This window comes from Acomys minous (genome assembly GCF_964271855.1).
Source record: "Acomys minous genome assembly, chromosome: 2".
NCBI classification, from domain to species: domain Eukaryota; kingdom Metazoa; phylum Chordata; class Mammalia; order Rodentia; family Muridae; genus Acomys; species Acomys minous.
Window position 1 is genome coordinate 85,147,732 of NC_140484.1, and position 24,301 is coordinate 85,172,032.

At 54.2% G+C, this 24,301-nt stretch overlaps 1 protein-coding gene across 5 annotated transcripts; it reads right to left on the reverse strand.

Moving 5' to 3' along the window:
• Window positions 1–2,334: 2,334 nt before the first annotated feature.
• Window positions 2,335–22,983, reverse strand: CPT1C (carnitine palmitoyltransferase 1C). Of its 5 annotated transcripts, none has more exons than XM_084758839.1 (19): window positions 22,764–22,983; window positions 21,938–22,092; window positions 20,807–20,946; window positions 18,239–18,410; window positions 17,634–17,735; window positions 17,417–17,554; window positions 11,729–11,806; window positions 11,463–11,570; window positions 11,293–11,377; window positions 8,491–8,686; window positions 8,199–8,381; window positions 7,134–7,239; window positions 6,179–6,295; window positions 5,254–5,418; window positions 4,539–4,673; window positions 3,695–3,847; window positions 3,004–3,117; window positions 2,794–2,886; window positions 2,335–2,644 (listed from the first exon to the last, which is right to left on the reverse strand). In XM_084758839.1, the coding sequence occupies exons 2-19, from the start codon at window positions 22,076–22,078 to the stop codon at window positions 2,462–2,464; spliced, it is 2,409 nt and encodes an 802-aa protein (XP_084614965.1). In that variant the 5' UTR covers window positions 22,079–22,092; window positions 22,764–22,983; the 3' UTR covers window positions 2,335–2,461. The 5 variants fall into 5 exon arrangements, with proteins under 5 accessions (XP_084614965.1, XP_084614963.1, XP_084614964.1 ...); XM_084758837.1 differs by having other exon boundaries at window positions 4,539–4,668; window positions 5,183–5,418; XM_084758838.1 differs by having other exon boundaries at window positions 11,463–11,573.
• Window positions 22,984–24,301: the final 1,318 nt, after the last annotated feature.

A 24,301-nucleotide genomic window follows, 5' to 3' on the forward strand; every position in this document is an offset into this window, starting at 1 on the left:
ACAACCATCTACAGTGAGATCTGGTGCCCTCTTCTGGTGTGCAGGTGAACATGCAAGCAGAACACTGTACATGTAATAAATAAATCTTAAAAAAAAAAAAAGTATAGCCGTAAGGTGTGGACCCGTGGGATCTGGGATAGCCTGGGTTACACGGTAACACTCCATCTCAAAAACAAAATGGAAAAGGGACACAGATTCATTGCAGAGAGTGAGCTGGAGAGCTGGTGAATATTCCTACCACCCAGCATGCACCTGTCAACACCAGACTTAGCTACACAGAAACTTCCAAGCTAGGCTGCCTCAAAAGAGGAAAGGGGCCCGGGAGATGGTTCAGTGGTTGAGGGCACTTCATGCTCTTGCAATGGAATGAGTTCATTTCCAGGCACCCACACGGTGGCTCACAATTATCTGCAACTCCAGAGCCAGGAAATCTGACTCGCTGGCCTCTGCTGATGCTGCATGTACACAGGGCACAGAACACACAGGACACTGAACCACATTAAAAAAGAAAAGAAAAGAAAAGGAGCCGGGCATGGTGGCGCACACCTTTAATCCCAGCACTCGGGAGGCAGAGGCAGGCGGATCGCTGTGAGTTCGAGGCCAGCCTGGACTACAAAGCGAGTCTAGGACAGCCAAGACTACACAGAGAAACCCTGTCTTGAAAAACAAAAAACAAAAAACAAAAAAAAGAAGAAGAAAGAAAAGAAAAGGAAAAAAAGAATTCCAAGATGGCGGCGGGGGCGGGTCTCGGATGTCCCTCGGCTGATGGGCGACACGTGGGGTGGCCCATGTCGGGTGGCGCCCACAGCGAGGAGGGTTCAGCTGGCACGTGGAGGGCCCTCACCCACTTCTTGGCGCTGCCCGGGATAGGAATGAGCATGCTCAAAGTTTTCCTGAAGTCTCAACACAGAGAGCACAGGAGTTCGTCGCCAACCCCCCACCTCCGCAGGACCAAGCCCTTTCCCTGGGGAGATGGTAACCATACGCTCTCCTACAAGCGTCATGTGAACCCACTTCCGACTGTCTCCCAGGCAACAAGGGACCACAACACTGGTTTGGAGCGTTACTCTGCGTGTGGACCACAAAAACATTGGATGCTACGCTCATCTTTCCTTGTATCAAATGGTGACCATCACACCGATCCTCCATCCCTTTGCTCGTAAGAGGAGATGGCTTAAATAAATAAATTTTTTTAAGTCAAGAGGAAGGGGCTGGGCGTGGTGGTGCGCATCTTTAATCCCAGCACCCAGGAGGCAGGGGCAGGTGGATCGCTGGTCTACAAAGCGAGTCCAGAACAGTCAGAGCTACACAGAGAAACCCTGTGTCAAAAAGCAAAACAAAGAAACAGGAAAAAAGGAAAGAGAAAGGGAAGGGGTAACGAAAAGAATAAAGAAGAGAGGGAGAGGGAGCAGAGGAGGAAGAGGCCATTATCCTGAGGCTATATGGAGCTTTACTGCCCCCCCTCTCCCATCCCCCCACGTCCCCCAGGCCCTAGGAGAGTCCCTCATCACACTCCACAAATAGGGCTTATACTTTTGGTTTTGTTTTGCTTTGTTATGAGACTGAGTCCCACCATGTAGGTTTTTTGTTTTTGTTTTGGGGGTTTTTTGTTTTGTTTTGTTTTTTGTTCTTTTCCTGAGACAGGGTTTCTCTGTGTAGCCTTGGCTGTCCTGGACTCACTTTGTAGACCAGGCTGGCCTCGAACTCACAGCGATCCACCTGCCTCTGCCTCCCGAGTGCTGGGATTAAAGGCGTGCGCCACCACGCCCGGCTTCCACCATGTAGCTCTAACTGCCCTGGAACCCACTATATGAGGACAGAGGAGGCTGGCCTCGAACTCACAGACATCTGCCAGCCTCTGTAGGGATTACTTGAGACTGGGCCTCCCTTATGTAGCTCAGGGTAGCCTGGAACTCAGCATCCCCCTACCTGACTTGATTGTCAATAGCAGGATGAAGTGACATGCCCCGTGCCATCCCAGAATCTGGGAGGCAGACGCTGGAGGATCCAGAGTTCAAGGTCACCCTCAGGCTACATGGTGAGTTCCAGAGCAGCTTCCTGCCTTGACCCTTTCTCCTCTCAGGGAAGAACTGCACCTCAGACTTTAGTTCAGAGGTAATCTGACGGACCTTTGGTGTTGGGTGGCAGGAATCGGGCTCATGAGTGTGAGGAACTGACTGATCTGGTCTGGTCAGGGAGTTTGGAGTGGAGCCTGCTCCAGTGGTGGTGTGGGCTGTGGTTAAGGTGAGGACAGCTTGGGAAGCCAAGTTCCGGTGGAACCATCCTAACCCCGCCCCCCAGCTCCACCCACGCCCTGCACACGAGCACGGTGGATGCACCCAACTCACATATCTTTATTACCAGGTGGGTTTGGGGATTCCCCAATACCCCTGTCTGCCCCAGCCTAGCCCTGGGAACAGTGCCCTTCTTCCTGAGGGAGACCAGCTCCCTGCTGAGGGGCTCAAAAGTTGGTGGAGGTTGAGGGGACCTTGGGGTCCACAGTCTTCCTGGAGAGAAAGCCACGTCTACACCCCAAGTTCTCCCCAAGACCCCTGAACTGGCACTTGAAATGCTGCCCAGCCTGGAACAGGGAGGCTACGTCCAACAGCGCATTCTCAATGTGCCGCCCCAGCCGGTGCGAGTCCTGCAGAGAAAGACATAAGGGAGGCCTGAGGGAGGAGCCTGGGGCCCCTGACCTCTGGGTCTGAGGGAGGAGGCTAGACCAGCAACTCCCCCAGAGTCTGAAGGGCTCAACCAGGAGAGAGGCGAGGAGGGAGCCCAGGCTCATCTTACTGTCTTTGTGCTTGACTTCTTGCTGGAGATGTGAAAGGTGATCGTGTTTTCTCCCATGAAGATATAGGAGACGCCATAGCCCTGGTCATCGGCCTAGAGCGGGGAGAGTGAAGCAAGCCGGTGGCCTAGCCCTTCCTCACACCCACAGGACACAGGAGTCCCTGTCCCTCCCTCCCAGGCTGCCCAGAGGCTGGACTCTAGTCTACTCACGGGCCCAAATCCACCTCCAGAAGACACATAATCCGGGTAATTTTGGACATCAAACAGGTGCGTCTGCTGCACAGGGATCTGGCTGGTGGACAGCGGCCACTGCTGTGACTGGACCTGGGGGGCAGCAGGTGGTCACATGAGCAAGCCAGACCCCTCACTATGCCATGTCTACAAAATCAGGAACTGTCCTCGGACCACCCCCTCTCTCCCTAAGGCCACCTTGCCCTTCTTTCTGCCCCTTTTTCCAAGGCCACTCCCCACCCCCCTCAAAAAAAGACAGGGTCTCACTATGTAGCCCTGGCTGTCCCGGAACACACTCTGTATACCAGGGTGACCTCGAACTCAGAGATCTGCCCACCTCTGCCCCCTGAGTGCTAGGATTAACAGCGCGTGCTGACACCCCTCCCCTCCCCCCAAACACTTCCCTTCCCTTTTAGGGTGCTTGGCATTGAACCCAGAACCTGTAGCGTGCTAGGCAGGGGTTCTAACACTGAACCAAGCCCTTGGGTCCCTCAGTGGGGGGTTCTGAGTGAGCTGGTGCTCACTGCTGAGCTGCTCCCACCTCAGCTCCTCTCAGGCTTGGCTGTCTCCACAGGCTCATCCACTCATTTCTTCCACGGTCACCCTCCTTGCTCTCAGTCCCTCCCCTCTCCCGCCATCCCCACTTCTAAGCACTTTCCTGTGCCCTGACCTGGGTCAGGAAGGGTGACTGCACGTGCAGGAATCGGGACGTGATGTAGAGCGCGAAGAGGTGGCGGTCGATCCCCTGCCCGCTCATTGCTGCCTTCAGTAGAGCCTGGTGCTTGTCCACGGCCACCCGGAACAGGACAAGGCACTGCTGGTCCTGGATCCCCCCCAAGGCAGTCAAAGGTCATGGAAAGACAGGAAGTGGGCTTACTTCAGGGGACCTGGATCGTATCTGACCTTGAGGCAACTTCCACGATGCCTGCAAGGCGGGGATATCTACCCCACTTTACAGAGAGGAATGGGCTCAGAGAGCGGAAGTGACTCGTTCAGGGTCACACAGCCAGGTATAATGAACAATTATGTACCTGACTTTAGGCCTTTTAAAACCCCTTTGGGGAGCTACAGTATCTCACAGGTAAGGGAGCTGGGTTTGAGTATAGGTACGGGGAGGCGTGTGTGGGCAGTGCTTAGAGGCTATGAACAACTTGAGGTACGGTGTAGACCGAGGTCACAGTCACATAGGTACAGTGCAGACTGAGGTCACGGTCACATAGGTACAGTGCAGGCTGAGGTCATGGTCACATAGCATCATTGTGCTAAAGCAAGGAGACCAACACAGTGGAAACAGCTCTGTGCAAAGTGTTCCTTCCCCCAGGGCCATGTGTCATCCATTAAAACCCAGGACACAGTCTCCCAGTCCATTGCTGTTCCCTCATATAGTGCTTTTAAAGCTCATGTGAGCAGAGGTCACTGGTCCCTTGCTGTGGTCCCCGCCAGCCCCACACTCCCCTACCCTGCCCCAGATCCTGGTCACAAATGATGGAGCTTTTGGGAAGGCCCATACTCACTGTCTTTTCCTTGTCCTCCATTGCTGTCACAAAGTGACAGGCCTCTCTCGTGCAAGACCTCACCGTCTCCGTCCTGCCTTCCAGGAACAGTCGGGTCATGGCTGACTCATAAGTCAGGCAGAATTGACCCCTGTCCTGGGGGAAAGGAGAAGAGAAAGCTGTCAGCTAGCCTCAGGATGTCCGCGCAGTCTTCATCTACCTTTGTCCTGATCGCCAACCAACCTCCTTCTGCCTTAAAATAGGTAGAGGAATCAAGATGGCTGACCCACACCAAGATGGCTGACCTACACCAAGATGGCTGACCCACACCAAGATGGCTGACCCACAAGATGGCTGACCCACAACAAGATGGCTGACCCACAAGATGGCTGACCCACAACAAGATGGCTGACCCACATAGGATAAGTGACCCAGAATAAGACAGTTGATTCACAACAAGACAACCTACACCAGGATAACTGACCTGCCAGGCTAGGTTATTCACACCTTTAATCCTAGCACTTGGAAGGTAGAGGCAGGTGAGGTTGTGGTCAGCCAGGGACCACAGTGAGACCCTGCCTCACCCCTCCCCCACCTCCCCCACCCTAAAAGTGTGATCCCAAACACAACGAATGACCCGTAAGATGAATGAACAGATGACTCACAGTGACACAAAGCAAGAGACACTAAGTGGCTGGGAGGCGGGTGTTGGAGCCCTGAGGGAGCAGGCACTGACCCGGAAGTGGGCCAGTTGCAGGGCCAATTGGATGAAACTGTCTGAAGAGACGTGGCAACATTTGATGAAGTTCTTGCCAAAGTGGGAAAAGGGCAAGACGTGGCAGTCGACATTGTCAGCCAAGGTCTTGGCTCCCCTCAGGGCCAGCGAGATGGATGAACGCATCTGCCGGAGAAGGAGGGGAGAGAAATGACTGGTGTTACACACAGGGCAGAGGCAGAGCTAGGCATGGGTCCGGAAGGGAAGATGGAGACGTGGTCAGGTGAGGGGTGGGGGAGAGAAAGTAAAGAAAGGAAGAGGTTAAGATAGGGCAAGGAGGCGGGGCCTGGTGGCGCACGCCTTTAATCCCAGCACTCGGGAGGCAGAGGCAGGCGGATCGCTGTGAGTTCGAGGCCAGCCTGGTCTACAAAGAGAGTCCAGGACAGCCAAGGCTACCAGGCATGCTGTTGGATTTGGGGGTCTGATATTTGGGTAGCGCTACGCTTGTTAGGATAGCCGCACCTGGGAAAGACGGTGTGGGGAAGGGAGGAGAGTAAGAGGCAGGGAGAGAGATGGGGCTGGGAGGGGAAAATGAAATTCGTGGTGGGGACAGGGTTAAAGCTGTGAGGTGAGGGCTGGCGATAGGGTGGGACTCACGGCAGTGGGTACGCTCGGTGTGATATAAAAGTCGGGAAGGGGGCTGGAGAGATGGCTCAGAGGGTAAGAGCACTGGCTGCTCTTCCAGAGGTCATGAGTTCAATTCCCAGCAACCACATGGTGGCTCATAACCATCTGATGCTCTCTTCTGGCCTGCAGGTGTACACGCAGACAGAGCACTATACAAAATAAATAAATCTTAAAAAAAAAAAAAGTTGGGACAGGGAGGTAAGGATAGTAAATTCAGGGTGCAAGAGAGGGACTGGGGAAACACTGGGCCCAGCCTCACCTGCTCTGGAAGGTCCCACTGCAGGCGCTGGGGCTGGGGCAGGGTGGGGTCCGGGTCCCCCTTACAGTGGCCATCGGCGGCATACCCCAATTGGAAGCACTCTGTGGCCAGGGTGAACTGTGGGCAAAACTGTCATTGGCTTCTCCTTCTGCACTGAGGCCAAGGTGGAAAGAGAGCGGAAGCAGCACCCTGAGTGGCTGGCTGAGGGCTCCTGGAACTCAGTGCCGTGGTGGCATGCTTTAAGTTGGCACTGACCAGCCACTCGGTGTCCGCGTTTGTGCCGCTCTCAGCTGCCTTGTAAAGATGGGGCATCATTTTGAAACAGGGTGTGAGATAGCCTAGGCTGGCCTGGAATTTACTGTGTAGTTGAGGATGAGCCTAAACTTGTGATTCTCCTGCCTCCACCTCCTAGATGCTGGAAGGACAGCGGGCAGCACCACCGCCATCTTACGAGGGTATCCAGGGCGTCCTAAGCAGCCCAGCAGCTGAGCCCAAAGCCAGCTTTGTTTCCTATGGCAACAAGGCCTCACCCTGTAGCCCAGACTGACCTCAGACTAAAAAACCCTCCTGCTTTTCCAAGTATTTGTTTTTCAGATGTGTGCTACAGTATCCTGAGTGTGCATATGCGTGTGTATATGCATAGGAGTGTGTGTGTATGAGCTACAGCACACTGTGAGAGTGTGTGTGTGTTCATGTGCATGGGTAAGGACATGTCACAGGCTCTGGGTTCACTCTCTCTCTCTCTGTGCCTTCTTGCTGTGTGGCCCTGGAAGGTCACTTTGCTTTCTCTGAGCCCCAGTGACACACTGATCACAAGCATCATGGCATGTATCCACAGCCCGATTCTTTGCTGGGCTCTCTGTCTGTCTGTCTGTCTGTCTCTGAGCCTGTCTGTCTCTATTCCAAGGTCCTTCAGAGTTAGCCTGGGACAGGGTACCCCGCCTTAGGAACGCACCTCCCACATGTGTCCCGAGACAGGACAGTCAGCCCACGAGTGCTCCACGCTGAGGCCCAGCTTTCCATTGGAGAAAACAATGAGGGTGAAGGATTTGTCAAACCAGCTGCAGGAAAAGTTCAGAAGGGGTCACCAAAGAGCCAGGGCAGGGAGGAGAATGGGGGCACCCGAAGGATGAAATGGGGGTGGGAGGAAGTCCGTGGGGATGCCAGCCCAGGGGCCGCTAGGAGCCCACCAGCCTCTAGAGCTCACCGCAGACAGTCTCCACATGGGTGGAAGGCAGGCACAGCCCCACAGCCTTGGGTCTGCTTATATGGGCAAATAATCCCCCATCACAGGACCAGACTGTTATCTGACCACAGCTCAATAAAGAAGTTGATCATAAGCAGTAACTAGCAACAACCTAGATGTCCAAAGGCAGAGGTCAGTTAACTAAACTATGCTACGTGGATGGATGGGTGAGAGAGAGAGAAAATGGGCTTAAATAGAACAGGCTGGAGAGATGGCTCAGTGGCTGCTCTTTTGGAGGTCCTGATTTCAATTCCAGAACCCACACGACAGCTCACAACCGTCTATAGTGGGATCTGATGCCCTCTTCTGTCATGCAGGCACACATGCAAATAGAGGACTTACACATAATAAATACTGTGCTATACTCAGGCTATGGAATATTATACAGCCGCTAAAATAGAACGAGCTCCATTTATCTTTACTGACACAAAATGAGTATCAAGCTATGAGTCTGGGGTCTTTCCCCCCCCCCCCCCCGAGACAGGGTTTCTCTGTGTAGCTTTGGCTGTCCTAGACTCACTTTTTTTTTTCCTAGACTCGCTTTGTAGACCAGGCTGGCCTCGAACTCACAACGATCTGCCTGCCTCTGCCTCCCGAGTGCCAGGATAAAAGGTGTGCGCCACCATGCCCGGCCAGTCTGCGGTCTTCCGTGGATGGGTCCTCTGGGTTAGAGGTTTCATTCTACCTAATGAGGTGTGGGATCTGGCTGTCTCCTATGGAGGAGCCCTACGTCTCCAGTAGAGCGTAGGTGGGCGTGCAGGGGGATAGACTCACCGGTCATGGCCGCGGCCAACAAGCAGAGCGTGGGCGTAGGCATCCAAGGAAGCAGCAGGGTCCTCCCCGGTCAGTCCCGCGGGCTCAGAATCGAGGGACACAAAGAAGGCGGCCCCTTCCACAGCCTCCAGGGCGGCGGCAGCATGGGTCTTCACTGACTCCCGCACCTGGGCCCACATACTCCTGTCCCAGTGGAATGGGCCTGAGCCCAGCTGGCCAGCCCTCTACCCTACCCAGCCTGTCCCCTGTGAGCCCAGCCTGCCCCCTGCGACCTCAAGCCATTGGCCCTCACCTGGGCGCAGCGGTCAGAGCAGCCAGATGTTCTTCGAGGGGACAGGCTGGGGAGGGGTCATCCAGGATCTCCTGGAACTGCTGCTCGAGGGCCCGTGGGGACAGCAGGCCATTGGAAGAGTGGGTCCCTACACGGAAGAACCGGCCCCGGTGGAAGACGGTCACGTGTCGGCTGTCCTGGAGGTGACGGAGGTAGTCTAGAGGAGCACGGGAAGAGACTTCCTAAGCATGCTCTCCGCCCTGGAGCTTTTGCTATTTTTGAGAGCTGCGTAGTATTCCGCTGGCTGAGCACAGCCCAGGTGGGCAGAGGATGACTTTGAACTCTTGGTCCTCACGCCTCCACCTTCCCAGTGCAGGGTGACAGCTGTTCGCCACCACACCCCATTTATTTAGCATTAGAGATGGGACAGAGGGAATCTCATGCAGAAGAGGAAATAAAAGAGTCATCTGACGTAGATGGAGGGAGGGGGCTGTATGGGAGAGGGGGAGGGGAGGGGGAGGGGGGAGGGGAGGGGGAGGGGGAGGGGAGGGGGAGGGGAGGGGAGGGGGGAGGGGAGGGGGGAGGGGAGGGGGAGGGGAATCAGGTGTGGGGAAAGTGAGAGGTGGAAAGAGAAAGACTTGGAGAAAGAAGGAAAATCAGCCGGGGAGCATCTCTGGGACAGGGGAGGCCCCAGGGGGGCCCAACAGCAGGGGACATGGAGGCTGAATGCACCACTTCCTGTGGCCAGGTGGGACTTGCAGTGGATGTAGGGTGACACCAACCCACCCATAAGACCTTCGACCCAAAATCTGTCCTGCCTACAAGAAGTGTACGGATAAAGAGGGAGCAGAGATTGAGGGAATGGCAAGCCAGTGACTGGCCCAACTTGTACCGCACCATGGAAGAGAGCCAACCCCTGTCACTGTCAACGATGCTCTGCTCTGCTTTCAGACAGGAGCCTAGCATAACTGCCTTCTGACAGGCTTCCTCCAGCAGCTGATGGAAACAAAGGCAGAGGCCTACAGCCAAACAACAGGCTGAGCTCAGGGAGTTTTGTGGAAGAGTGGGAGGAAGGATTGAGGGAGGAGCTGAGAGGTCAAGAAAACTGCAAGAAGACCCACAGGGTCAACTAACCTGGGCCCGTGGGGCTGCACAGAGACCGAACCACCAACTGCAGAGCATGCACAGGCTGGACCTAGACCCCCTACACACATGCAGCAGATGTGCAGCTTGGCATCATGTGGGTCCCCTAACAAGGGAGTAGGGTCTTTTTTTACTCTGTTGCCTGCCTTTGGACTCCTTTCCCCTAGCTGGGTTGCCTTGTCAGGCCTTAGTGGGAGAAGATGCACTTAGTCCTGCTGAGACTTGAGGAGCCAGGGTGGGTTGGTACCCCTTGGGGGCCTCCCCCTTCTCTGAGAAGGAGAGATAGAATGGGGGGGGGGGGGGAGAAGGGCAGGACCAGGAGGAGAGGAGGGGGGACTGGGATCAGGCTGTAAAGTGATCAAATAAAATTTTTACAAATTGAAAAAGAAAGAAAGAAAGAAAGAAAGAAAGACAGAAAAGAAATGGAGCAGAGGGGCTGGAGAGATGGCTCAGTTGTTAAGAGCGCAACCTGCTCTTCCAAAGGTCCTGAGTTCAATTCTCAGCAACCTCATGGTGGTTCACAACCATCTGTAATGTGATCTGATGCTCTCTTCTGGCCTGTGGGTGTGCACGCAGGCAGAATATACATAATAATAAAAACTCTTTATTAAAAAAAAGAAAGAAAGAAAGAAATGGAACAGAGGGCCTCCAGCATGCTAGGCAAGAAGTCTGCTAAGTGGCTGGCTGGAGAGATGGCTCAGTGGTTCAGAACACTGTCTGTGTAACCAGAGGACCCAGATGACTGCTTACAACCATCTGTACTGCCAGTCCCAGATCTGACGCCCTCTTGTGGTCTCAACCGGAACTGCATACACATGGTACACATACGTACATGCATTCACAGCACTCACGCACACAAAATATATTCAAAGAAAAAGAGATCTGGGGAAAGAGAGATGGCTCAGAGGTCAAGAGCACCGTTGCTCTCACAGAGGATCTGGGTTCAATTCCTGGCACCCACAAAGCAGTTCACAACCAGCTGTATTGTAACTCCAGTTCCAAGGGGTCTGACACGTTCAGACTTCCTAAGGCACCAGGCACACAGGTGGTGCACAGACATATATCCAGACAAAACACACAGACACAGAGAATAAAATAAACTGAACGCGGTGGCACACGATGCCTTTTATCCCAGCACTCAGGAGGCAGAGGCAGGAGGATCTCTGAGTTCCAGGGCTACACAGAGAAGCCCTGTCTCAGAGGGCAATGATGTCATTTTTTTTTTCATTTTTAAAAATAGCAACAAACAAACAAATTAAAAACTATACCAAACGGGAGAGACTTTCTGGCTTGCCCCGAATTAAGCTACGTTAAAAAAAAAAAGATTTTATTTATTTATGTATAGTGTTTTGCCTGCATGTACACATGCACACCAGAAGAGGGCATCAGATCACATCTCAGGTGGTTGTGAGTCACTATGTGAACTCAGGACCTCTGGAAGACCAGTCAGTGCTCTTAACCTTTGACCCATCTCTCCAGCCCAAAGTAAGCTATTTTTAAATGTACGCCACCTCAGGTACCAGTGTTATTCCATTTAACTGTTGAAGAAAGTTCTCCTGAGGCCACACAGGAAACAGGACAGAAGGACAGAGACCCACACAGGCTGGCTGGAGAGTCCTGCTCTTAGGCACCGCCACTGGTGCCGGGAGGGACGAGGACTGAGCGGGGAGTTGGCCTCACCTTTCTGCACCCCTGGAACCCGTGTAGTGTTGAACATCCTCTGGTACTGGGCAGAGCACAGTGGCCGCATCCCCATCAGCATCGTCTGCAGGAAGCCAAGGGCTCCTGAGCTGGGCTCGGCCCTCTGCGGTTCCCGGCACCTCCTCCCCCAATCCATAGATCTGTCTTACCGGTGGGATCTCCTGCTGGCTCAGGAGGTGTCGATACAGGAGGAGGGCGTGGACAGCGTTGCCCGCTCGGGCCGCCTGCAGTGGCGTGGGTGTGACGTACAGAAAGTCCTGCTTGGTGGCAAAGGGAGGAAGCACGGAATATATTGAGGCCGTGCTTGTCCCGGGTGCTGGGCCCCAGACAGCAATTCCGCACTTATGTCATGGGTGGGTCATCAAGGCCTCGCGGGGGCCCCTTGCCACCCCACGGCCTGCGCCTCCCTCCTCACCATCAGGTAGTAGGTGCTGTTCTCCATCAGCGAGCCTCGGCAGCGCAGGTACACGAACTCTTCCCACCAGTCACTGACCTGCGGGCGGGGAGAAGCGAGGCTGCTCAGCTGGGAAGGCTGAGGGGGGGAGGGGGGGTGGGGGGGGAGCGGGAGGAGGGAAGGCGGGTGTAACCAGGGAGCCCACAAGGGCAGAAAGGATCTCAGCAGAGAAACTAGTTGTGACTAGCAACTAACAATAACCTGTAAGGCCATGGATGAAAGATTAGTTCATGAAAGCTTGCTACCCCCAGGGGGCTGGGGAGATGGCTCAGTGGTTAAGATCACTGGCTGAAGCCAGGTGGGGCAGGGTGGCACATGCCTTTAATCCCAGCACTTGAGACACAGAGGCAGGAGGATCGCTGTGAGTTTGAGGCTAGCCTGGTCTATAAAGTGAGTCCAGGACAGCCAAGACTACACAGAGAAACCCTGTCTTGAAAAAACAACAAAAAAAAAACACTGCTGTTTTTTGAGAAGGACCGGGTTCAATTCTCAGCACCTATATGGTATCCCGTAACTGCCTGTAACTCTAGATCCAATGGCTCTGACACCCTCATGCTAACACACATAAAATAATATAAAATACCTGCTCCCTCAAGTTATGGGATATTAGGTAAGCATTAAATAGAATAAGAGGACTACGGAGCAGCTGGCCTTAGAGCCTTGGGGCCTGCATAAGAGCCAGGTGCTGGGATTCACACTTGTAATCTCAGTGCTGGCAAGTAAGGACAGAATGGATGTGGCCTGTGTGGGCCAGACAGCTTGGCCCCATCAGCAGGCATCCCATCCCAGGGAGGGACCCAGACAGCTTGGCCCCATCAGCAGGCGTCCCATCCCAGGGAGGGACCCAGACAGCTTGGCCCCATCAGCAGGCGTCCCATCCCAGGGAGGGACCCAGACAGCTTGGCCCCATCAGCAGGCGTCCCATCCCAGGGAGGGACCCAGACAGCTTGGCCCCATCAGCAGGCACCCCATCCCAGTGAGGGACCCAGACAGCTTGGCCCCATCAGCTGGAATCCCATCCCAGGGAGGGACCCAGACAGCTTGGCCCCATCAGCTGGAATCCCATCCCAGGGAGGGACCCAGACAGCTTGGCCCCATCAGCAGGCGTCCCATCCCAGGGAGGGACCCAGACAGCTTGGCCCCATCAGCTGGAATCCCATCCCAGGGAGGGACCCAGACAGCTTGGCCCCATCAGCAGGCATCCCATCCCAGGGAGGGACCCAGACAGCTTGGCCCCATCAGCAGGCGTCCCATCCCAGGGAGGGACCCAGACAGCTTGGCCCCATCAGCAGGCGTCCCATCCCAGGGAGGGACCCAGACAGCTTGGCCCCATCAGCAGGAATCCCATCCCAGTGAGGGACCCAGACAGCTTGGCCCCATCAGCAGGAATCCCATCCCAGTGAGGGACCCAGACAGCTTGGCCCCATCAGCTGGAATCCCATCCCAGGGAGGGACCCAGACAGCTTAGCCCCATCAGCTGGAATCCCATCCCAGGGAGGGACCCAGACAGCTTGGCCCCATCAGCTGGAATCCCATCCCAGGGAGGGACCCAGACAGCTTAGCCCCATCAGCAGGCGTCCCATCCCAGGGAGGGACCCAGACAGCTTGGCCCCATCAGCTGGAATCCCATCCCAGGGAGGGACCCAGACAGCTTGGCCCCATCAGCTGGAATCCCATCCCAGGGAGGGACCCAGACAGCTTGGCCCCATCAGCTGGAATCCCATCCCAGGGAGGGACCCAGACAGCTTGGCCCCATCAGCAGGCGTCCCATCCCAGGGAGGGACCCAGACAGCTTGGCCCCATCAGCTGGAATCCCATCCCAGGGAGGGACCCAGACAGCTTGGCCCCATCAGCAGGCATCCCATCCCAGGGAGGGACCCAGACAGCTTGGCCCCATCAGCAGGCGTCCCATCCCAGGGAGGGACCCAGACAGCTTGGCCCCATCAGCAGGCGTCCCATCCCAGGGAGGGACCCAGACAGCTTGGCCCCATCAGCAGGAATCCCATCCCAGTGAGGGACCCAGACAGCTTGGCCCCATCAGCAGGAATCCCATCCCAGTGAGGGACCCAGACAGCTTGGCCCCATCAGCTGGAATCCCATCCCAGGGAGGGACCCAGACAGCTTAGCCCCATCAGCTGGAATCCCATCCCAGGGAGGGACCCAGACAGCTTGGCCCCATCAGCTGAAATCCCATCCCAGGGAGGGACCCAGACAGCTTAGCCCCATCAGCAGGCGTCCCATCCCAGGGAGGGACCCAGACAGCTTGGCCCCATCAGCTGGAATCCCATCCCAGGGAGGGACCCAGACAGCTTGGCCCCATCAGCTGGAATCCCATCCCAGGGAGGGACCCAGACAGCTTGGCCCCATCAGCTGGAATCCCATCCCAGGGAGGGACCCAGACAGCTTAGCCCCATCAGCAGGCGTCCCATCCCAGGGAGGGACCCAGACAGCTTGGCCCCATCAGCTGGAATCCCATCCCAGGGAGGGACCCAGACAGCTTGGCCCCATCAGCAGGCGTCCCCATCCCAGGGAGGGACCCAGACAGCTTAGCCCCATCAGCTGGAATCCCATCCCAGGGAGGGACCCAGACAGCTTGGCCCCATCAGCTGGAATCCCATCCCAGGGAGGGACCCAGACAGCTTAGCCCCATCAGCAGGCGTCCCATCCCAGGGAGGGACCCAGACAGCTTGGCCCCATCAGCTGGAATCCCATCCCAGTGAGGGACCCAGACAGCTTGGCCCCATCAGCAGGCGTCCCATCCCAGGGAGGGACCCAGACAGCTTGGCCCCATCAGCAGGCGTCCCATCCCAGGGAGGGACCCAGACAGCTTGGCCCCATCAGCAGGCGTCCCCATCCCAGGGAGGGACCCAGACAGCTTGGCCCCATCAGCAGGCGTCCCATCCCAGGGAGGGACCCAGACAGCTTGGCCCCATCAGCAGGCACCCCCATCCCAGGGAGGGACCCAGACAGCTTGGCCCCATCAGCAGGCGTCCCATCCCAGTGAGGGACCCAGACAGCTTGGCCCCATCAGCAGGCGTCCCCATCCCAGGGAGGGACCCAGACAGCTTGGCCCCATCAGCTGGAATCCCATCCCAGGGAGGGACCCAGACAGCTTGGCCCCATCAGCAGGCGTCCCATCCCAGGGAGGGACCCAGACAGCTTGGCCCCATCAGCAGGAATCCCATCCCAGGGAGGGACCCAGACAGCTTGGCCCCATCAGCAGGAATCCCATCCCAGGGAGGGACCCTGTTTCAGCAAACAAGATGGCGCTGCAGGGAGAGGGTCCAGCAGTTAAGAGTGCTCTGCCCTAGTAGAGGACCCGGGTTTGGCTCCCAGCACCCCCATGGTAGCTCACAGCTACATATAGCTCCAACTACAGGGGATCGGATCTGCCACCCTTTTCTGGCCTCCATGGGTAATGCACGCATGTAACACACCCACACATACAAACATGTAAACACTCACACACATAAAATAAAAACAAGAACCCTTAAAGCAAACAAACAAAGACCCATAAGCGCATGGAACGACATCTGAGATGAATCTCAGGGCTGCACACTCATGCACACACACACATTTATGTATTTGTACATACAATCATGCATGTACACACACCTGATAGACACACACACACACACACACATATACAATAGCAAGGTACGCATTGACACAAAATGAGCATTTAGAAACTGTTTTGAGGGGGCTGGAGAGATGGCTCAGCGGCTGAGAGCCCTGACTGCTCTTCCAGAGGCCCTGGGTTCAATTCCCAGCAACCACACGGTGGCTCACAACCATCTATAGTGTGATCTGATGCCCTCTTCTGGCCTGTGGATGTGCCTGCAGGCAGAGCATTGTATACGTAAAAATAAATAAAAGAGAAAGCTACTGTTTTGAGGGCTGGGAATGTCTCTTACTTGGTTGGCTACCTTGTCCCGGATGTGGCCTTACCATGCTAGGTAAGAACTCCAGCTGAGCCACACTCCAAACCCTCCTGTATATACTTAAAAAATAAAGTGGGGGGGGGGGAGAGGCTGGAGAAGAGCATTGGCTGCTTTTCCAGAGGTCCTGAGTTCAATTCCCAGCAACCACATGGTGGTTCACAACCCTCTATAAGGGGATCTGATGCCCTCTTCTGGTGTGCAGGCACACATGCAAGCAGAGCACTGTATGTGTAATAAATAAATAAATAAATCTCTTTTTTTTTTTTGAGACAGGGTTTCTCTGTGTAGCCTTGGCTGTCCTGGACTCACTTTGTAGACCAGGCTGGCCTCGAACTCACAGCGATCCACCTACCTCTGCCTCCCGAGTGCTGGAATTAAAGGTGTGCGCCACCATTGCCCAGCAAATAAATAAATCTTAAAAGAAAAACAAAGTCAGGGAGGAGGTCCCCCTTGGTCATAGACCTAGGGGAGGGGAATAGGGTGAAAGCAGGAGGGAGGGAGGAACGGGAGGATACAAATGATGGGATAACAATTGGGATGAAATCTGAATAAATTAATTTTTTTAATCTTAGATTTATTTATGTGTTTGAGTGTTTTGCCTGCGTGTATGTCTCAGTAGCGGCCCCAGGAGAAGGCATTAGACGCTCTGGAACTGGGGTTATAGAGACTTTTGAGGCACCACGTGGGTGATGGAAACCAAACCCAGGTCCTCTGTAAGAGCAGCAAGTGCTCGTGACCACTGAGCCAATCTCCAGCCCTGGCGTATACTGTTAAAAAGCAGAATCTGGCCAAAGAGCATAAAGAAAAAAGTAATAAAGTAGGACGCTTAGGTCTGGGTTTCTCCAACCCCTGCAGACACGTCAGACTAAATACCGACTCCCTTACCCAGTGTGGCTCTGCCTCAGACCCTCCTTCCTCCCGCACTAGTCCCAGCTGGCTTCAAACTTCCCACCTCTGTCTCCCTAGAGTGAGATTAAGACTTTGAGCCACTAGGACCAGCCTCTTTGTTTAACTAAAGCAACTTTCCTCTACTTCCGTCTCCCGGCCTTCACACAACGCCCTGTCACCTGTTCTAAACCTTCCCAGGGCTCCCTAGGACATTCCTGAGAAAACCTACCACTCTAGGCTTCCCAGCCTTGTATCCCACGTTCTGACCAAAGTGACGCCCCCTATCCGTACCTGCCTGTTCCGCTGCTCCTAAGCCCTGCTCCCAGCTGGATAGGTCAGTTTCCGGTCAAAGGCTCTCCGCCCATCTCTGAGACTTTTCTAGTTCCACCTTTCTTCTCCGCCACCTCTCTCATGCCTGTTCCCTGTCACCTGTCTCCAGTTTCATACAGAAGCCAAAGCTGGCGTTCCTGACTCATGACTCACTCTGCGCCTCAGTTTCCCAAGGAGCTCAACTCAAAGTGCAGCCATGTGAGCCTACCTCCCGAACTAGCTAACCAAACACCCAGGAAATTTATCTGGAAGCTGGAAAATGCTGGACGGGCTCGTGTTGGAATTCTGGTGCTAATATAAGCGGTGTGGGACTCAAATTAAGATAGAGGCTCCTGAAGTAATTCCAATTTGGGGGACAAGAAAGGGAGGGCTGAGCTCGGAGGCGGGGCTTAGAGACTGGGGCATAGGGCAGGCCAATCACCGCAGGGCGGGTGGGACCCCCGGTGGGACCCCCCTTTCCTCCTTCCCCCCTCCCCCTCTCCCAACTCACATAGTTGGAAGCACACCAGGACTTGAGCTGCAGGTAGCGTTGCAGCCGTGGAGCTTGCAACCTCAGGAAGTCGCTCGCCAGCGCCGCAGTGCGGTCGAAAGCGTCGTCTCCGAGCACAGGGCGCACCGACTCTAGGTACTAAGGCAAACGTGGACCAGAGCGTCAGGGGCCCCCGAGGCTCGCCCGCCCGGGACCGCCCCACCCCGAACACGCCCACCTTGCGGACGGACTCCTGCACCGTGGGTACTGGCTGTCTCGGGAGCGCACGTTGGAAGCCGAACAGCCTTGGGTGCCTCCCGGAGAATATTCGGACAAGTGCCTGAGGGACAGAGGAGAAGACCGTGTTGGGGGAGGAAGGTGGGAGGACGAAGGTGATGTAGGAAGAGGAGATAAAGGGGGAAAGGATGGAGGAGAGAGATGATGGGGGCAGAGAGGACGGAGATGCTGGAGGACAAGATGATGGATGGGGGGAGGAGGAGTGAGGATGGAGATGATGAAGGGAGAGGGGGAGAGTGAAGAACCAGAGGACAGCGGAGGCGATGGAGATAGAGAGGAAGGGGCGGGAGGGAGGAGAGGACAGAGGCATGAGGAAAGAGAGACACATGGGGACAAAGAGGGAGACAAAGACCCAGAGAGAAAGAGATGACTAGAGAGAGACAGACACACACAGAGAGACAAGAGTCCTAGAGAGAGAGGGACGGCGACCCAGAGAGAGCTGGAGTGAGAGTCGGGGATAGACACAGGGACAGGAGTGGGAGTGGACAGAGCCCCAGGTAGAGGGGCAGCAGCTTGCGTTCTGAGAGTCTAGAGCCCCTCGCATACTAGCCAGGTCTTCGTGGGTGAGGACATGGTGCCAGGAGGTTCCAGAAGCCAGCCGTGGTGGGACAGAAGGAGCCTCAGAGCCACATGCAGTGTGAAGATCAGGGCTCCCCACAAACAGGAGGCAAACAGTGCTGCTGCCAGGAGCCCCTGGAGCTGATGGTGCTGTCCAGCCCTGGGAGAGGGGGAAAAAATGTGTCAGGGGTGCCCCTGAAGTGGACTGAGCCTGCAGGATGGGTGTTGGGGACCACCACATTTGATGGACACATTTGTTTACCTCATAAAGTGGGTGTGTTCCTCTGCTGCCCATGACCAACCTTGTGGAGGCACCAAGCCTCTAAAATCACTTTCCTGAGACCAAGGACACACCAGTGCCTGCCTAGCATGCAAATGCCCCGGGTTCAATGCATAGGCTGGGGGGGATGGCAGGGCCGAGTTAAAGCCCATCCTTAGCTACAGAGTGAAATCGAGGACAGCCTAGGCTACATAAAACCCTGCCATAAAGAAATAAATACGGGGCTGGAGAGATGGCTCAGCAGTTAAGAGCACTGCCTGCTCCTCCAAAGGTCCCGGGTTCAATTCCCAGCACCCATGTGGCAGCTCACAACTGTCTGTAACTCCAAGATCTGACACTTTCACACCAATGCACATAGATTAAAAACTAAATAAAATGTTTTTAAAAAATATATAAAAAAGCCGGGCGTGGTGGCGCACGCCTTTAATCCCAGTACTCGGGAGGCAGAGGCAGGCGGATCGCTGTGAGTTCGAGGCCAGCCTGGTCTACAAAGGGAGTCCAGGACAGCCAAGGCTACACAGAGAAACCCTGTCTCAAAAAAAAAAAAAAAAAAAAAAAAATATATATATATATATATATATATATATATATATATATATATAAAGAAATAAATACACAGCCAGGTGTAGTAGCACACGGTTTTAATCCCAGCATTCGGTTGGCAGAGGCAGAGTGGGTCACTGTGAGTTCGAGGCCGGAGCCTCGAGCCTGGTCTACAAAGGGAGTCCAGGATAGGCAGGACTGCAAGAGAAACCCTGTCTCAGAAAATAAATAAATACATAAATAAAATAAAATTTCACAGAAATTCACGAGTGTTAGCCCAGTGTAGGAATAGCAAAGTCTAGCACTTCTGAGGCTGATGCAGGAGGATTTATGGGAGTCCTAGGCCAGACTGAGCTACAGAATGATACTCCATCTTTAAAACAAACAAACAAAATCTGAGAGTGGTGATGAATTGTCTTTAATCCCAGCACCCAGGAGGTAGAGGCAAGAGGAGGCCGGAGGAATTGGAGGCCAGCTTGGTCTACAGAGTGAGTTCCAGGACAGCCAACCCTGTCACAAGAAAACAAACCGAAACAACAAGGAATATCTGTTACTCTGGCAGTGGACCCAACTTCAGTTCTCAGCGCCCATGCCAGGTGCCTCACAGCTGCCTGTAAGCCTGGCTCTCGTGGTTTCAACACCTCTGGCCTCCACTGGCACCACCATACCAGACACACACAATTTTAAAAGTAGATCTTAAACAAACAAAAAAACAACCCAGTTGGGCACAGTGGCACACACCTATAATCCCAGCAACTGGGAAGGCAAAGGCAGGCGGATCACTGTGAATTCAAGTCCAGCCTGGTCTATAAAATGTGTCTAGGACAGCCAGGGGTACACAAAGAAACCCTGTCTCAACTCCCACCCAAACATTGAACTTTTTTCCATAATTTCTGGTTTCCCTTTTTTTTTTTCCTATCTTGGTTTTTTTGTTTGGTTGGTTGGTTGCTTGGTTTGGGTTTTTGTTTTTTGTTTTGTTTTGTTTTCTTTTCTTTTCTTTTCTTTTTTTTTTTTGAGACAAGGTTTCTCTGTGTAGCCTTGGCTGTCCTGGACTAACTTTGTAGACCAGGCTGGCCTCGAACTCACAGTAATCCACCTGCCTCTGCCTCCTGAATGCTGGGATTAAAGGTGTGCGCCACCATGCCGGGCAGTTTTTTGTCTTTTTTTCTGTTTTTTTTTTTTTTTTTTTTTTGATTTTTTGAGACAGGGTTTCTCTGTGTAGCCTTGGCTGTCCTGGACTCACTTTGTAGACAGGCTGGCCTCGAACTCACAGCGGTCTACCTGCCTCTGCCTCCCGAGTGCTGGGATTAAAGGCGTGCGCCACCACACCCGGCTGGTTTTTGGCTTTTTCAAGAGAGGGCTTCTGTGTAGCTTTGGCTATTGTAGACTTGCTTTGTAGACCAGGCTGGCCTCGAACTCAGTGATCCTCCTGCCTCTGCCTCCCAGAGTGTTATGATTACAGGTGTGCACCACCATGCCTGGCTGTTTTTGTTTTTGTTTGTTTGTTTTGTTTTGTTTTTTGTTTTTCCAAGTCAAGGTTTCTATGTGTAACCTTGGCTGTCCTAGATTCACTGTAAACCAGGCTGGCCTCCAACTCACCAAGATCCGCCTGACTCTGCCTCCCCAAGGCCGGGAATAAAGATGTGCACTACCACGCCTGGCCAGAAAGAACATTTCTTTGACAGGCAGAACACGGAGTTTCTTGGTGGCTGGGCAAAGGGGACGGTCCTCACCAGTCTGGCAGCAGCTCTTTAATCTTCTCCATCAGTCCTAGGGAAGGATCCAGCTGGAGGGACCAAGCAAGCTGGATGGTACTGAAGAGGAAGAGCCAGCTGAGAGGGCTCGCGGGGACCACACCAGTAAGAAAGTCGTTCTGTGGCAAGAGAAGGGCATCTTCAGCAGGCGTCCCCTCTGAGGACATGCTCTGCATCACTCAGTGACCTATAGGGCCCTGGATGTGGGCAGAGCTCAGGGTCCCCTCTAACGGCTGTGTCAGTGACGAGCCGGGGATGTGGTATAGCCTTTGTCTAGAAGCCCCTAAGAAGGAGCTAAGGCTCTGATAGTCTCTTCTTAGAATCTACCTCAAGGAGCTTGGTGTGGCTCAGTGTTAGGGCAACCCCCTGGGATCTACCAGTGAGGGGCAGAGGCAGTCATTCAACCTGGCCTAGACCCTGGGTTGCTGGGCGTGGTGGCGAATGGCTGCCTTTAATCCCAGGGCTTAGGAGGCAGAGGCAGGCGGATCAGTGACTTGTGAGTTCAAGGCCAGCTTGGCCTACAAAGAAGTGAGTCCAAGACAGCCAAGGCTACATGGAAAGAGCCTGTCTGAAAAAAAAGTAAAAAATAAAAAAATAAAAACAAAATAAACGAAGACCCTGGGTTCTGACACTTGGGACCAAAACATATAGATGATAGACAGACAGATAGATAGATAATATAGGTAGATACATCCAAGATAAGGAGACTTGACTTCTAGACATTGTTGGGGGAGATGTTCTTGGGGGGGGTGCAGCAGGAGAGAGTCAAGAGTTGAGCAGGGAGCTGGGTGTGGTGGTGTACACAGAGGCAGGATCTCTGAGTTTGAGGCCAGCCTGGTCTACAAAGGGAGTCCAGGACAACCAGGGCTGTTACACAGAGAAACCCTGTCTTGAAAAAAAAAAAAAAAAAAAGGAAAAGGGGGTGGGGTGGGAAAGAAAGAAGGAATTGAGCAGGGAGGCCAGGGGGACAGAGCATTCCAGAGGAAGCCATGGACAAAGAGCTATTAGCAACCTGGGACTGAACCTTCAGATCTTGAGAACTGAACTTCAGGCACCTCAGAGGCAGGTACCTGGACCCCCAGAAAGAAACCGTCCAGTAGCTCTCCTCACCCACACACGCCAGAGATGCCTTTTCCAGGAGCGCAGGCCAGAGAGGTAAATCTCCTGCCACATCGGGGAGTTGAGCGCCACTTCTGCCCCGTCAGAGCTCAAGGAAGAGAGCAAGCTGGAGGCCGGATGTGCCTCAGCCATGTTCCCCGGGGTCCCTAGGAGGGAGGCGGAGTCATTCTCCAAGAACTCGGTACCTCCTCCCTCAGACCCACGGGTGCAGACTTTGCTTCTGATCTAAGGTGTCGGGGTGGAGAGGTCCAGGTTGTGAGCAGCGCAGACCCCAGTCTCCATCAGACCCAGCGGTCCAGACCCCAGTCTCTTCTCTCAGTCCCTATGCCTCCCTCCCCACCGTACGACTACAGGACTCAGCTCACTCTGCCCAAGAACCTTGCGGGTGTTGCAGTTAGAGAGCTTTGGGGCAGGACGTCGTTCAGTTGGGGATCCAAGCTTGTGACCCGTACTGCTGAGAATTCAGCGCTCAATATTCGGGATGCGGGAGGGAAGCTGACCCAGGATTGGTTGTGGGATTTCAAATAAAACATATTAGTTTTTTAGGCCTTTTAAAATGAGCTAGTTTGTAGACGTATGGGGAAATGGACATCTGGCGACAGTGGCAGTTTCCCAATGCAAGGCAGAGGCATGCGGGGTCCTTTCCGCCATGGGGCATGGAGAGGGATGGAAAAGGAAGCACCCTACTGCGCAAGCTCGGCAGCGAGGGATGCTGGCGATGAGCGGCCGCAAGTCCAGGGCAAGTGATGGAGAAGCCCCACTTGCCTGCCCCAATACAAGGCCCTCGGCCCCTCCTGTGCCCGTGCTGGGTACTTACACTCTTCAGAGGTCAGCAGCTGCGGTTTCTAGGGTCGAGTCCATGAACACCTCCTTCCCCCAAAATTTGAGCTCAGTACCCAGTTCCCCTTTGTACATATATATATATAGTCTCCGTGTAGTCCACGACCTGATCGATTGTCTTTGGCTGTCACCCTGAAACCCTGGTCCACCTCGCCTGCCCGTGTCTAACCCGGTATTCAGGTCCTGGGTTTCATCCCCGCCCCTCTGATCCCTCCGCGTTCAGGCCCCGCCCCTTCCCAATTCCTCCGCGTTGTTCTCTGCCAGCCTCCTCAGAGTCCTAGCGTCCAACTCTTAACCCAAGCTCGGTTTCTTTCTTTTTCTGTCTGTTCAAGGGACTAGACCAGCCTTAGCTCAGTCTGAGTTCACAGCCCTCCTGTAGGTCACTTTATGCTTGTAACTGGTGGCAGCCCATTTTAGCAGATGCTTGCGGCCATCAGAACCATGCATAGCGCGCATCGGGACTGAGAGGCACATCAAAGTGGTGCCACTGGGGACTTGATTCAAACTAAGACAATCAGAGGCGGCGCAAGATCAGCATAGATACGGACACGTTTGTCTGGTTTTATTCCAGTCTTGACATCCATACTCTGTCCACGATGGATCTGGCGGTCCATTGCGTACACCCCAGGACAGCCAAGCCCACTGTCACCCAGAAGGGAACCTCTCTGCTGCAGGTGGGGAGCTATTGTGTATCCAAGTTAGCTTTGGGTTTAGAATTCCCGAGCCCCACCTGGCCATGCCACCTATGATCCAGATTCCTGCCTGTGCACAGACCAGGGTGACCCAGAGTCCCAAAATACCAGTGGGTCCTGAGGACATGAGGGTGGAGGGTGACTGGGGTCTCTGGAATGGAACTAGCCTACTTAGAAAGGGCACAGAATGGAGCTCTGTTCTTTTGGAGGGTCTGAGTTCAAGTCCCAGAAGCCAAATGGTAGATTACGAGCATATACAGCAGGACCTGATGCCCTCTGCTGGTGCACAGGTGTACATGCAGACAAAACACACTCAAAGAAATAAACCTTAAAAATGTTTAGTGTACCGACTGTGGCACACACCTTTAATCCCAGTACTTAGGAGGCAGAAGCAGGTGGACCAGCCTGATCTACAAAGTGAGTTCTAGGACAGCCAAGGCTACACAGGGAAACCCTGTGTGTTTGTGTGGGTGAGTGGTGTTTAACCCAACCAAAAACAAACAGCACAGGACCATGGTGCATGCCTTTAGTCCCAGCACTAGGGAGGCAGAGGCAGGTGGATCTGATTTGGAGGCCAGCCTGGTCTACTGAACTAGCTCTTAGACAGCCAAGGCTATACAAAGAAATCCATTCTCCACTCTTCCCCCGCCCCTAAGAAAACAGCAACAGCACAGGGAAGGCAGATCTGGGTGGAACAGATGTGGCTTTCAAACCACAGTCCAGTATACTGGAAGCCAGGGAAGGTTCACACAGACTCAGTCCTCTAAGATAAAGGAGGCCTGCCCTCAACCTCACTGTCAGGAACAATCTCAGGTAGGGAGGC